This window comes from Kogia breviceps, chromosome 13 (assembly GCF_026419965.1).
Source record: "Kogia breviceps isolate mKogBre1 chromosome 13, mKogBre1 haplotype 1, whole genome shotgun sequence".
In the NCBI taxonomy this organism is placed as follows: Eukaryota; Metazoa; Chordata; class Mammalia; order Artiodactyla; family Physeteridae; genus Kogia; species Kogia breviceps.
The window spans coordinates 43,677,913-43,691,012 of NC_081322.1; the positions used below are offsets into that span (position 1 = coordinate 43,677,913).

The 13,100-nt window shown below is 38.9% G+C and overlaps 1 protein-coding gene across 4 annotated transcripts in view; it reads right to left on the reverse strand.

Annotated features, from left to right (window-relative positions):
• LAMA4 (laminin subunit alpha 4) overlaps nucleotides 1-13,100 on the reverse strand; it is a 152,149-nt gene that overhangs the window by 110,429 nt on the left and 28,620 nt on the right. For all 4 annotated transcript variants that reach the window (XM_059082890.2, XM_067011675.1, XM_059082889.2 and 1 more), the window contains exon 3: nucleotides 874-975. In XM_059082890.2, coding sequence (XP_058938873.1) covers nucleotides 874-975 — 102 coding nt within the window. The remainder of the gene's footprint in view (nucleotides 1-873; nucleotides 976-13,100) is intronic.

The following is a 13,100-nucleotide window of genomic DNA, read 5'->3' on the forward strand; positions in this document are numbered from 1 at the left end:
AGTATTCTTGCAGTTTATGCAAAAACATTCTTGCAGTTTTGGAAAGCCTCTTTGCCTCATGGGAACTTCTACTATTATACTGCTGTGTAATAGTATCGTTCATGAAGGAAAACATGATCTTAGAGCGTAAGTCTTTAAAAACGCCTCCTACGACCTCTACTGAAATCACTTCTGGTAAATATTTCAATTCCCATTTTCACTAGGTTGTCAGTCCCTTTAGTGAAAATGGTAAATACGTAGCACGTACTTTTGCTAAAAGGTTTCTCATTCTCCTTCATAAATCTCTATCATGTTTCACTGTCTATTGGAAAATTCATTTCAGTTAAGGAAAAAAAAATTCTTTGGGGGCTTGATTACAGAGTTACAAAGACCATAACGCCAAAGCTTTCATTTTTATTAGCTATTTGGTTTAAACCTTTTTTTTCTTTTTTAAAACAAATTTTAATCTATAGACCTGACTATTCTTAAGTTGTAAAATAGGCTATGAAACAACTGTTTTATTCTCCTGGTCTATGTGGAGTGAAGCCAAACATATGGCAAACTGTACTATTACAGAGGAATTTGGATGGATGATTTCCTCCTCTATTTTCAAGCCCATCACCAATGCCCGTTAGCAGGAAACCAGCTGCCGAGGGTGGTGGGGCAGTTACTGCTAGGGACACACGCACATTCAGACATACACTTTGGTGACCACTTACAGTCATACGCAGTTTATATGAGGTGTTTTACAGAAAAAGTGAAGGGTACAAAGAAAGCTTGATTAGCAGTTTGTTCCTACGTAGCTCAAACATCCAGGAAGAATATTTTTTTCCCCACTTAAGATGCAAAAGGCTCAATGCAATATGTGAGAAGTGATAGATGACCCCGACTTACCACACAGAGTCCAGAGCCATCCAAGCACTCGTTGGAATTACCATTACAGTCACAGGGCAAACATTCTCCCGACTGGGCAAAAAAGAATCCTGTGTCGCATTTCTGAAACAGACACAACAGAAGCATCTTCATGACCGAAAAGATCAATTTTGGCCAACATTTTCTGCGAGGAGTAAGAGGAGCTGATTGGTAAATGATCTAAATATTTCTTTACAGAACATACTAACATGAACTATTTATACTACCATTCAATGATGTATATCCAATTTTCTTTATGTATCTTTTCTGCCTCTTTTTTCACTTTTTTTGGGGGGGGCGGGGAGGGCCAGCGGGCGGGAGTTCCTGCAGAGGTTGGCCGACCAGCCACAGCCCGGACACCACGAGAACAAATGGCGTCCAATTCTCGCGATGCGTAGCCGTTCACGCAGTAGGACCTCGTCTCTTCCTCTCCTGCGCCGCGTGAACGCCTGTCACTTCTCAGCAGAACAGGAGCACCTTTAACAGTCTATCACTGTGAGGAAGTATAAGAAGATTTTAGGTAACAGTGAAGGAGATATTTTCTAATGTTTTCTTCCAATCCGAAACAAGACAAATCCAAACTATTTGGGTGAGGCACTGCATCACGCTCCCTACGAATAAAGACCTATGGGTTCAGAAATTATAGGCTGTGGCAGAACAACTTAGAGATGTGTCTTTCATAAACTTGAGCTCTTAAAAAAATACGCTTTTCAGATCCTAAAAATTTAAAGGGAGGGGTAAGGGAGTTAATGAATCCTTAGACTTAGCAGGTCCTTCGTGGCCGCTCTTCCTATATTTCATTTGTCCTCGTAACTGCGAGAAACACATTGTTTTCCTTCATTCCAGTGGTGAGATAAACCCAGAGGTGTGGGTTGTGGTGATGTTAACCGATCTTGCATTTGCTGAATTGCCCTGCCCAAATGTCACTTGTGCTCAGGTTGAGAAACTTTGTGCGATTGTTCTTGGTTTATGCCATTGGGCTTATGGATATGTATTTTATGTTTCTTTGGAATGTTTCAATGCTGCAAGGCAGAAATGACATCATAGGCCTGGAAGTCCACTCCTTGCCTATCAGACAGATTTACATCTAAAGAATTCCAGACAGATAAGAATCTGGGTTGTTTCCACAAACTTACAGAGGAAGAGGGTTCCCATCACACCCGCCATTGACTCCTAGTTTGTACTGTCTTGGCTACCAGGAAACTTTTCATTGTATCAGGAAACTTTTCATTGTATCTGGCTGAGGTCCCTCTGACTGTTATACAAACCCATTTCCTCTTGCTTTTTTCTCTGTAGAGACAGAATCACTAGACACCATGCACAGTATAAAAACCCCATAGTCCTAAAACTAAAATTTAACATATTCCATTTGGAGGAAGTTTAATAGAGCATAATGTCGTTTGCCTATGAAGAAAAGGCAAAGAAATTCTGTCTTTCTAAGTGAAGACAAAACAAGGCTGAGAAGGGACCAATTTATAATTTATAATGGAGACTTTGTAATTGATGGTAAGCCTTTTTCTCAGTTTCCACTAGGGAACAAAAGAGAGGGAAAGGTGCTAAAATTGCAGTAGGAAGCATTTAATTCACATCACCTAATTTCACATATTTCTAACTTCATTTCAAAGTACAAGAAATACACGTTTTCACTGTGATGCAGTACACAGAAAAAGGAATTCACAGAAACAAGAGGAAGAAAAAAGACTCACAAAATAGTAATTAATCTTACTATGTGTCATATACTTTAAACTTCTCTATTTTATTTTATTTTAGAATATATCCTGGTCCTAAGACATAACATTGATTTTATGACTCATGAATGTGTTGCATCCTGCATTTTGACACTAGGAGGCTTTTAATTATAAAAGGAATGGATAACAGTAGTGAGGGCCTTAGTATTAGTTATCTCAGGACCCTCCATACCAGTGGTTTCTGAGTTCTCTAACTGACCAAGTTACAGACAGCTCTGATTGGGGGAGTTTCTGATCCGATAGTTCTGATGGTGAAGCCAAAGAATCTACATTTTTTTTTTTTTTTATAACATAAATTTTGTATTTTAAAAATTATTTATTTTAATTAATTCTTCCCCCCAGCCTTATTGAGATATAACTGACGTATAACATTGTATAAGTTTAAGGTGTACAACATGCTGATTTGATATACATATGTATTGCAAAATGATTACCACCATAGCATTAACTAACAACTCCATCATGTCACATAACTACCATTTCTTTTTTGTGGTGAGAACATGTAAGATTTACTCTCTTAGCAACTCTCAAGTGTATAATACAGTATTATTAACTATAATCAAGGTGCTGTACATTAGATAACCAGAATTTGTTAATCTTTAAACTGGAAGTTTGTACCCTTTGACCAACCTCTCCCCATTTCCCTGTCTCCCCTCCCAGCCCCTGTAACCACCCTTCTGGTCTCTGTTTCTGTGAGTTCCAAGGAGTGGGGCAGAGATTGGAAGTGTATTTGGAAGAGAAAAGCACACTGGTGGTGGCAGGGAGTCTGATAGAGATGCCTGGAAACAGTACATGAAAAGACCCACTTGTACCATCAACTATAGTAAGGACCTTCCCCTGGCCCAAGGAATCAAGTTTCTGAAAGGGTCTTTTTAAATTGATAGTAGTGCAAGTCTTTTAGGCATTCTCGCAGCTCTTTCTTCTGAAGAAGACAAAGAAAATTAAGATTTGCCCTGAATAAATGCATCATTGTGAATATGACAGTGGCTAATCTCTTATTAGCCTGAGGCCCTGACTAAATTAAGAGACTCATTTTTAAAAAACAAAAATAAAATTATCACAACATAGGAAAAAAAACCACAAAAAAATTGGAAGATTTTGTATTTTAGAAGAGTTTTAGGTTTACTGAAAAATTTTGAGGGATCTGTATTTTTAAAAAGCCCCATGAAGATTTCAGTGTGAGACTAGGTTTGGAAGGTTTGCTTCAAAGCACCTGTCACAGTATCTTGTACATGTTCATTGCTCAATGAACTTGTGATTTTGATTTGAATGGTTTGGACCAGGACAGGACATCTGAGGTATATGTGCTGTTGGAAACCAGTGGTTTATCCTGCTAATCTACTCACCGCTCTCTGCTAGGGCTGGATTGGGTCTCCAATGTTTCTCAACACAGTCCAGGCAGCCACTGCCTTGACCAGACTGTGTACAAGATGAAATCTTTGTTATGCCAAGTTTAGGAGGAGATTTCGCTCTGAGAATCTGTCATTATCCACTTAGCCACCCACCAGACGAAGGTTTTGACCTTGTGTGAAGGATGATTTGGTTCAGGTCTCATACTGTGGGAGATGGGAAGAGAAGGGAGGCAGGAACAGGGTTGTATGGAATAGTCACTTGGCCCCCTGCCAAGAGGGCAAGGAGGGTTGGAAGCCTGGCCAACTCCTTTCTTGCTGAGTTTTGTACCCTTGAAAAGATTGTATTTTCTGACTCATCTATCCAGAGAGGAGGCACCATTTTAAAATTCACATAAAGGCACCATATGGAATAATGGAAGCCCTGGGTATGGGGAGTTTCTGATGTCATTACTAGAGCCCATGCACTGGATACCTTGGACCTTGTGTTGTAGAACTTTAGAGGATTCCTTGAAACGGTAAATTGTTAAGTGGTTCAAGAGAAGCTTGAGTATCCTTAGGAACAGCTGTTTAAGGTTGTTTCTTTTATGTAAAAACATTTCATCACCATAAAGTTCTGTTAAGTTTTACTGAATCTCTTCTTGAAATTGTATAGGCACTGGCAAAATTGACCTTTGTCATAACATTAAAAGGTAGATATTTTCAAGAATGAAAGTGTGGCTATTTTTTAGTTTTGCTCTTGGTTAATCTTTTCTCTAATTCTAAGACCTGTGCTATTTAGAGGCCTGTGAAAGCTGAATAGTCTTCTCACAAGGAGAATAATATCTGTCTGCTTTCTTTGGAAATATTCTTCAGAATTTACTAAACAAAGATGTGTTTATGTATTATATGTGTGTGAGTAAGCAAGAGAAGTCTTACAATTTTTAGATGCCACCCTGAACGCTCTTGCCCACATAAGATTGACCTACAGCAGACAACTGTATAAACACGTGGGTGGGTGATTTAGAGAGCACTCAGGGAGATTTGTATCTTCTGGGATGGTGCCACAACCTTTAAAAAACTGATAATAATAACAAGGATAATAATGACAATAATGATGATGATGATAACTGTAATATGGTTACCATTTACTGAGAGCCTGTGTACCAAGTATTGTGATAAGTACTTTATCCATGTTATGGTATTTGCTCTTCACAGCAACTCTGTGAATTAGGTATAAGTACCTGCATTTTAGAAATGAACAAACTGAGAGTCAGAGAAGATTAGAAATGTATCTAATGTCACATAGGTTTATAAGAGGTTCAGACTGATCCAAATCTTCTTGTTTCTCTACTATACCATGCTGCCCCTCGTAAGTAAATAAATAAATAAAATTTAAAATTTTATTTAATTTACATTTTAATTAATTGAACATAAATATTTATCATGCTAAGTCACTGCATTGGTCATGTTGTATAGGTCTTGCATTTTTACCGCACCATAGCTCTATGAGGTAAGTTCTGTTACCTTCGTTTTGCAGATGTTGTCTTTGTGGCTTACAGGAATTGTTATTCAGGCCAAGTAACACAGATAAGAAATGGTGGACTCAGAAACTAGATTCTTTGTTTGACTTCCACATTTGAGCTCTTCACCTGCTGGTGTACCAGTAATATATGTTAACCAAACCCTTCTTGTTGGGCATTTAGGTTATTTCCAATTTTTTGCTGTTATAAACAATCCACAGCAGGCTGAAATGAATAAAAAATGTAAAATCTCTCCTTTAAGCCCCAGAAGAAATTCTTTAAAAATAGATACATGCTTAAAAAAATATAAAAACCATTGAATGGGAATATTTACTTTTTAAACAACTTATTTCAGCCACATTATCATTTGCTTTCCACTAAATCACGTGTAGACTTTTTACAGCTCTCCATTTTTGAGCCACTCTGTTACTACAGCTTGCCTCCTGCTCTGACACTGAGATTGGATTAATCAATAATATTTACTTCTGCCTTTGAAGAATAAGAGTTAAAATTGCCATTTGCTTACTTTGTTATGATTAGTGTGATGTCTGGCTTGGAGTAAAAATCAGTATATGTTTACTTGACTAATTTTATATTTATAGAAATCAGAACTAGATAGAACTTAGGAGGAAATTAGTGTGGTGTATCCATGTGCCACTTATATTTAAAGGAACTGGAAATGACAGTGTATATATATGTTGATATCCTTGAAGAAGGCATTATTTCCAGACGTTCATTGTATAATCACAATGTTAATTATTTCACTAGATGTAATTATAATTAAGATTGTTTCTTAACAAAAAGGATAACATTTATACAGCTGATTGATCATTTTTGTCCTCATTGAAAGAAGTCTCCTTGAAAACACTAGACTTAAACCAACAATACTGTCATCATACAGAACATGTTTTGAATTTTCTTAAAAATTCTTAAATTGTGTTCTTTTGAAGTATAGTCCAGTCTGCATCCTTTGGGTGTGGCAAACTTCTAAAAATCTCTTGGAGTTATCAAATCAAGTGAGTACCAAGCAAAGTAATATTAAGTTAAAAACTCATAAAAATCTCACTGTTTTCCAAATATTGTCACAGAGGAGCCAGTTAATTGGCCACAAGCCACTACTTTCACATAGATAGTGAATGTCTGAGACCTTCAGAATTTCTGTTGAAAAGCCCAATTGACTAAACAATTTAAATGCTCTAATAGGGCTTTCCTGGTGGCGCAGTGGTTGAGAGTCCGCCTACCGATGCCGGGGACATGGGTTCGTGCCCCGGTCCGGGAGGATCCCACATGCCGCGGAGCGGCTGGGCCCGTGAGCCATGGCCGCCGAGCCTGCACGTCCAGAGCCTGTGCTCCGCAACGGGAGAGGCCACAGCAGTGAGAGGCCCGCGTACCACACACACAAAAAATATAATAAAATAAATAAATAAATAAATGCTCTAATAGCATTCTTTAGGAATTTGAGGTCTTCTATCACCCATTAAAATAAACTAACAATAGCAAAAATTGATCAGATTTAGGAGGGGCCTGAAGTTGTCATCTGAGACTGTGAGACACATCTTGAGATCTCTGAGTAGGTACTTGATGTCCCAGAGAGAAACAAATCCTAATCTCCAGTTCCAACAAAAATAATGAATTAATTATAATAAAATTCCATTATAGAGAGCACACGCCACAGCCCTGTGCCTATTCTAATAGGGTTTGACCTAAAATTGGAATAGATATTTGCATTGTGTCTTCAACCAAGGATCTACAAACATTTTACAAATATTGACTCATCTTGCTTTATGAATTAGACTTGTAAAATTTTGATTCATCAACTTTTGCTTTAATTTACTAAGGCTTAATGTGGAAAGCTTTTAAAAAAACCTCTTTGAATTCATTTATTTGTATCCAGAGTCATTGCTACCTTCCAAATTAGTATTCTTCAAATTTAACAGCCCACATTCAATTATCTTTCTGCTTAGGTTTTTGTATGGGTATAATCAATCCACTTTTCTCTTGTTTCCAGGCAACAATGATTTCAGCTCTAGTTTTAGTTTTAGTGAATTCCATTTTTTGTTTTAGTGTATTAGTCACCTTAAAATTTAGTCACCGTAAGATTCAATGTTATGCTCACTTAGGAGCTAAAGCTTTGTGCCTTTACTCAGAGTCTCTGGATCTTACGCAATGCTGACTTCCATCTGCTTAAAACTTGGGCAGAATTAAGAATTGGATAGTATTCAGGGACCTTCTAATAGGAACCAATTGTTCAATTTAATCTATTTAAAAATATCAATTTAGCCTTTACTGAGGAGGAGTGACTTCTAAGAACATATGAATTTATTACACGGGTAGGCGTGTCACAGGCTATGTTTTTCTGTGTCTATAAAAATAAAAGATAAAATATCTGACATGGAAAGCAGTCCCGAATTAAGCTATTGATAACTTTGCCTCTGTATTTTTTCTGGTAGGACTTAACATGTTTTGATTGTTCATATACAAAACTATAATGGAAGTGCCAAAATAAGTTAAAATATATTATGCAGTGGGTTACAGTTAGCAAGTTGTCTTCTTGGTTGACTTTACTTGAATATAGAGAGAATTACCCATGTACCCTCCCTTGTGTCTCTTTAAGCTCTTGTTTGCGTCATTGAAATTCCCCACATTTCAATAGGCGAAGTTAATTTTTAGATTTTGACAGTGATTTCACCATAGCTTGATTAGGAAAGTGGTTTCAACATTCCTCAGTGGTTTATCCAGTTCAGAGGTATTTTTCTTAGGATTGGCATAAATAAAGCTGGGGTATCAGCTGAACACAAACTATGGTACTGGTTTCTCCTAGTTGGCTCTTAGAGCTACCTTTGTGCTTATTGCTTGGGAGCTCTATCTGCCATTCCGTGGCAAACTTGCAAAACACTCCAGCCCTCAATTTAATCACCAAGTGAATTAGAGACAATGATTTAGGTCCCAAGGAATTCTGAGGAGCACAGTACTGCTATCTTGTCCACACTTAAGCCATGTCCTTTAATTTTGTCGAGTGGAGAGATAGTTATCATGGCATTTACTTTACATTTATGTGGCTATCTATTCCTCAGCACTCTTTATGGGTCTTTTGGGTATTCTCTTGGGCGTGGAAACCAGTGCTCCACTCAAAGGTCTCAGATAACTGTTCTGAAGCCCTGCACTTGATCAAATGCTTATTTGGACTTTTAGATACCCACAGACTCAGGCTGTGATGAAGTACTTACCACACTTGCCAATAAATAGCTCTCTTTAGTTGTGAAACTAAAAGGATCAAACAAGAAAAGTTTAGAGCCCTAAAGCCATAAAGATTTTCCTTTTGAAGTGTTGGATTGGAGGGTGATTATGTTCATTAATACTGATGAAAATTTCTTTAATTTTCTCCTTGAAAAGTTATTTAAAACACTTTATAATTTGCTCATTTATAGTAGTGATTGCCACTTATAAAACATAATGGGGCTTTAGCAGTGCCTTTTTTCCTTCGATTTTTCTTAAAATAAGAAATCTGATACCATCTGGCTTTCTGCTCTGGGTCTTCCTCACATTGCCTCATGTAACTGGCTTGTGCTTTTCACTTCTCGCCTTCCAGGCTATGGTTACACAACATAGCCTCTGCCAGATTTTTTTTAATATCTGAAAACTGACTCAGTTTTATTTAATTTACTGGGGCAAATGCCATGGACTTATTTCCAAGAAAGGAAGAGATGCAGACCACAAGGGCTAGCCTTAAGAGCAAGGAGAGAGGAATGACTTCAGAGTTACAAGGTTTAGGGGATTTTGATATGACTCCTTAACAGCTTAGTAGGAATCAGTGTTGTGAGATGACAGGCATCTCTGTCCTCTTCAACTGGTTTTTGTGAATAATAACAGCGAATATTTATTGACAGACACCAGGCACTGAGCTAAGTGCTCCTTATAGATATTCTGATTTGATCATTAACATTTAATAGCCCGCAGGATTGCAAATGTCTGCCTAATTTACCATTACTTTTTACAAGAAATTGGGAAGTGTAATTGTCTATAAACTGACAATGGCTTCTGTTTAGTATATGCCCAGGGAAGGCAGCAGTGCTTCCTTAGACGAGTTCTCTGGTTGGGGTATTCTGTCAGTTTCCATTGCTAGTAATTGTACCTGTCTCTGTCTTGAGGTGCCCTGTGAACTTCATTGCTACCTTCACACTGGACCATTCAGGATGCAAAGCAAAATGTGACTGGCAGTACCTGTCATTCTTTATGCTCTTCCTTGTGGGTCTATATGCATCACTGAAGAAATGCTATGGTGAATTAGTAGGAAAGGAGAAATGCATCCCAAATCTCTACTCTACCCATTTATTCTCAGGAGATAATCTTTCCTCTTTTGATGAGAAAATGGAGATCATTGGGTGGAAGATCTCATACTATCTATCTCTCTTCTCTTTCTCAAAATTCGTCTTTATCTTGACTCATCCTAATGTCCTCTGCCCACCTCAGAGGAGGTAGTGCTTCTCTTGTTGTTAGGAAAGACTAGCCCTCTATCCGTGTTCTGGGGCTTACATACCTGTGGCCAGCAGGCTCTGTCCCATCACCTAGCCTCCCTCCCTCACATGCCACCCATCTCTTTGCACCCACAGGGATGAGGAGAAGCAGAGTACAGTTAAGTGCTGGGTCTTGTGTTGGATGAGCCCTGACTTCTAACCCCCAGGTTCAGATTCTAAGAACACCTTCCTTCAGCTCTGCCTCTTTTTCATTTTCCTCCGTTCTTGCCCAGCCAGGCTTGGTGTGTGAGAACGCAATCACACTGGCTCTGCTTCCTTCATGCCAACCTAATACCTCTATCCATCATCCAGTTTCTGTCTCCATGGTGCCACTGAAACTGCCCTGACAAAGCTGTTGGGTGATATCTTTGTGGCTTTGCTTTTCCAATGTTACTTGTTCTTATTCCAGTACTTAATACTTTTGAAATTCCCTCCTTGAAATTCTCTCTTCTCTCTGCAGGACAACTCCCACTTTAGGTTTTTCTCCTGCCTCTCTTTCTCAGTATCTGTGGGGGGAGCATTTGGGGGGAAGGAAGTTAGGTTGTTCCTCTTCCTCTGCTGCCCCTGCATTGTAAGTGTTCCCCAAGATAACCTCTGTATCTCTTTTTTTTTTTTTTTTTTTCTGTACGCGGGCCTCTCACTGTTGTGGCCTCTCCCGTTGCGGAGCACAGGCTCCAGACACGCAGGCTCAGCGGCCATGGCTCACGGGCCCAGCCACTCCACGGCATGTGGGATCTTCCCGGACCGGGGCACGAACCCGTATCCCCTGCATTGGCAGGCGGACTCTCAACCACTGCGCCACCAGGGAAGCCCTGTATCCCTCTTTTTTATCAACACACTCTTGCTGGGTGAGGTCAACCTCTGCCACAGTTTCAGCCTACATTTATATTCTGGTAACTCCCCAAACTCTCTACATAATCCGGATCTCACTCTTTTAGTCCACACTCTTGTTTCCAAGTACTTATTAGACAAGTCCTTCTCCAACTTTATAGGCACATGGAGTTAAATGTATCCCACACTGACCTTATTATATTCTCTCCCCAGTCTGTTTTTCTCCTTATATCTCAGTTAATGATAAAGATTATGGAACATAAAGGGGAAAAGTAATGGATTAATGCTTTTAAATCACATGAATGTATTTTGCATTAATGTAGTTTTTGGAAATGTTTCCAAAAGAGTGAACTCTGCAAGTATCAGAGAATGGTTAGCATATAGAATGACAGAGTTTAAAAACTCATGTTTTATCTCTTCCTTTCTACAAGCACTTTGCTATCATTGTTTATTTCAAATCTATGGTTTAAATGGAGGTAGATGAAGTATCACAGAGGTTAGAGTCTCAAGTTAGAAATGGCCTTACACAATTCTGATCTGTAATAAATTTACTCTCTAAATGAATATCTCTATCTATGTGGATGGTAGGACTGGATGTTCTCCAAATTAATTTCTGTGTAGAATACCATATTTATCAAGGTTAAGTAACTGGAATGTGCTAAGTTGAAGCTTACGTATTTGTTATATTATTAAAACTCAACAGTTACCACAGCGACTGCTTAGAACTTAGACAACAAAAGATTTCTCAGGGAGGAGAATTTTGTCATGGACATTATTTAGAATTGCTGGCACACAGTGCTAATAAAAAGCAGACTGTGGTTTAGTAAGTTTTATTATTGTTTTAAAATTCTCTGTACACAATGCACCCCTTATTGCCTCTACCTGAGTGAGACTGGTCCCACCTCCTAGCACCCTTTGTATACTGTTGCCTCATAGAGTTTGCTCTTCCTCTGAGATATTTACCAAGATGACTCTTCCTCCCTGTTCCTAATACCACCGTTTATGTCTTAGAATCTTGGTGTTTCTCTCCTGGATTATCATAATTACGTTTACTCTACTCTCTTGGTCACCAGGCTTTCTCCCTTCCAGTCCATTCTTTATTACCAGAATTAATTTTTGAAAACCTTATCATACTGCTTTTCTGCTTCAAGCCTCCCAGTGGCTCTTCATTCATTGCATACATGAGTAAGTAAAATGCCTTAGCATGACATACAAAGCTCCTATTTAACAGTAAAATCCTAACTATCTCTTCAGGTTCGACCTCAGCTCCCTCTGCTCTAATTAAACTACGTGTTTCCCTCCTCCCCCAACATACCATTCTCTTGACCAGCTTGACTTTGCATGTACTGGGCAAAGGGTCTTGGGGTGCCTTTCTCCTCACCATCACCTATGAATCCTTAACTCGGTCTCAGACTCAGTTGCTCTTCCTCTGCATTCACGTGGCACTCTGCACACACCTCATTAGAGCACATGGGACATGCTATTGCAAGTTTTAATCTATACTCCAGCCTCCCAGAAATCACTGTGAGCTCCTTGAGAACAGGGAGTGTCTTATTCACCTTTGTATCCTTATCACCTATCAGAGTGATTAACAAATAGCAAGTAGATGCTGAAAGTATGTTAGTTGAAAAAATGGATTTGAGGGCTTCCCTGGTGGCACAGTGGTTGAGAGTCCACCTGCCGATGCAGGGGACACGGGTTCGTGCCCCGGTCCGGGAAGATCCCACATGCTGCCGAGCGGCTGGGCCCATGAGCCATGGCCGCTGAGCCTGCGTGTCCGGAGCCTGTGCTCTGCAACGGGAGAGGCCACAACAGTGAGGGGCCCGCGTACCGCCAAAAAAAAAAAAAAAAAGGATTTGAACCTGGAAAGAACGAACCAAGAGAGGGAAAATCATGTAAAAACTTCGGAGAGAAATTTGGCAAATCTCACAAGTGAAGATCTCCAATCATGAATGATCTTTAAAAAATAATATTAAGGAAAAAAGCAAGCTGCAGTATAGAAACAGTACGATATTTATATTGTATTTTAAAACATACAAAATAATTTTGTGTTATACACTGTGTAGGGCTGCTTGCATATAAAGAAAAGTAAAAGAAATGAATGGGAACCTAAGAAATCAGGCAATTTAAGGGTAAAGGAGAGGAATGAGATTGAGGATATATGGGCTTAACTATATTGGCAATATTTTATTTCTTAAGATACATGGAGGGGATACAAATGCTCATGAGAAAGAAAGAAAAAAAGAGAGAAAGAAAAAGAAAAAG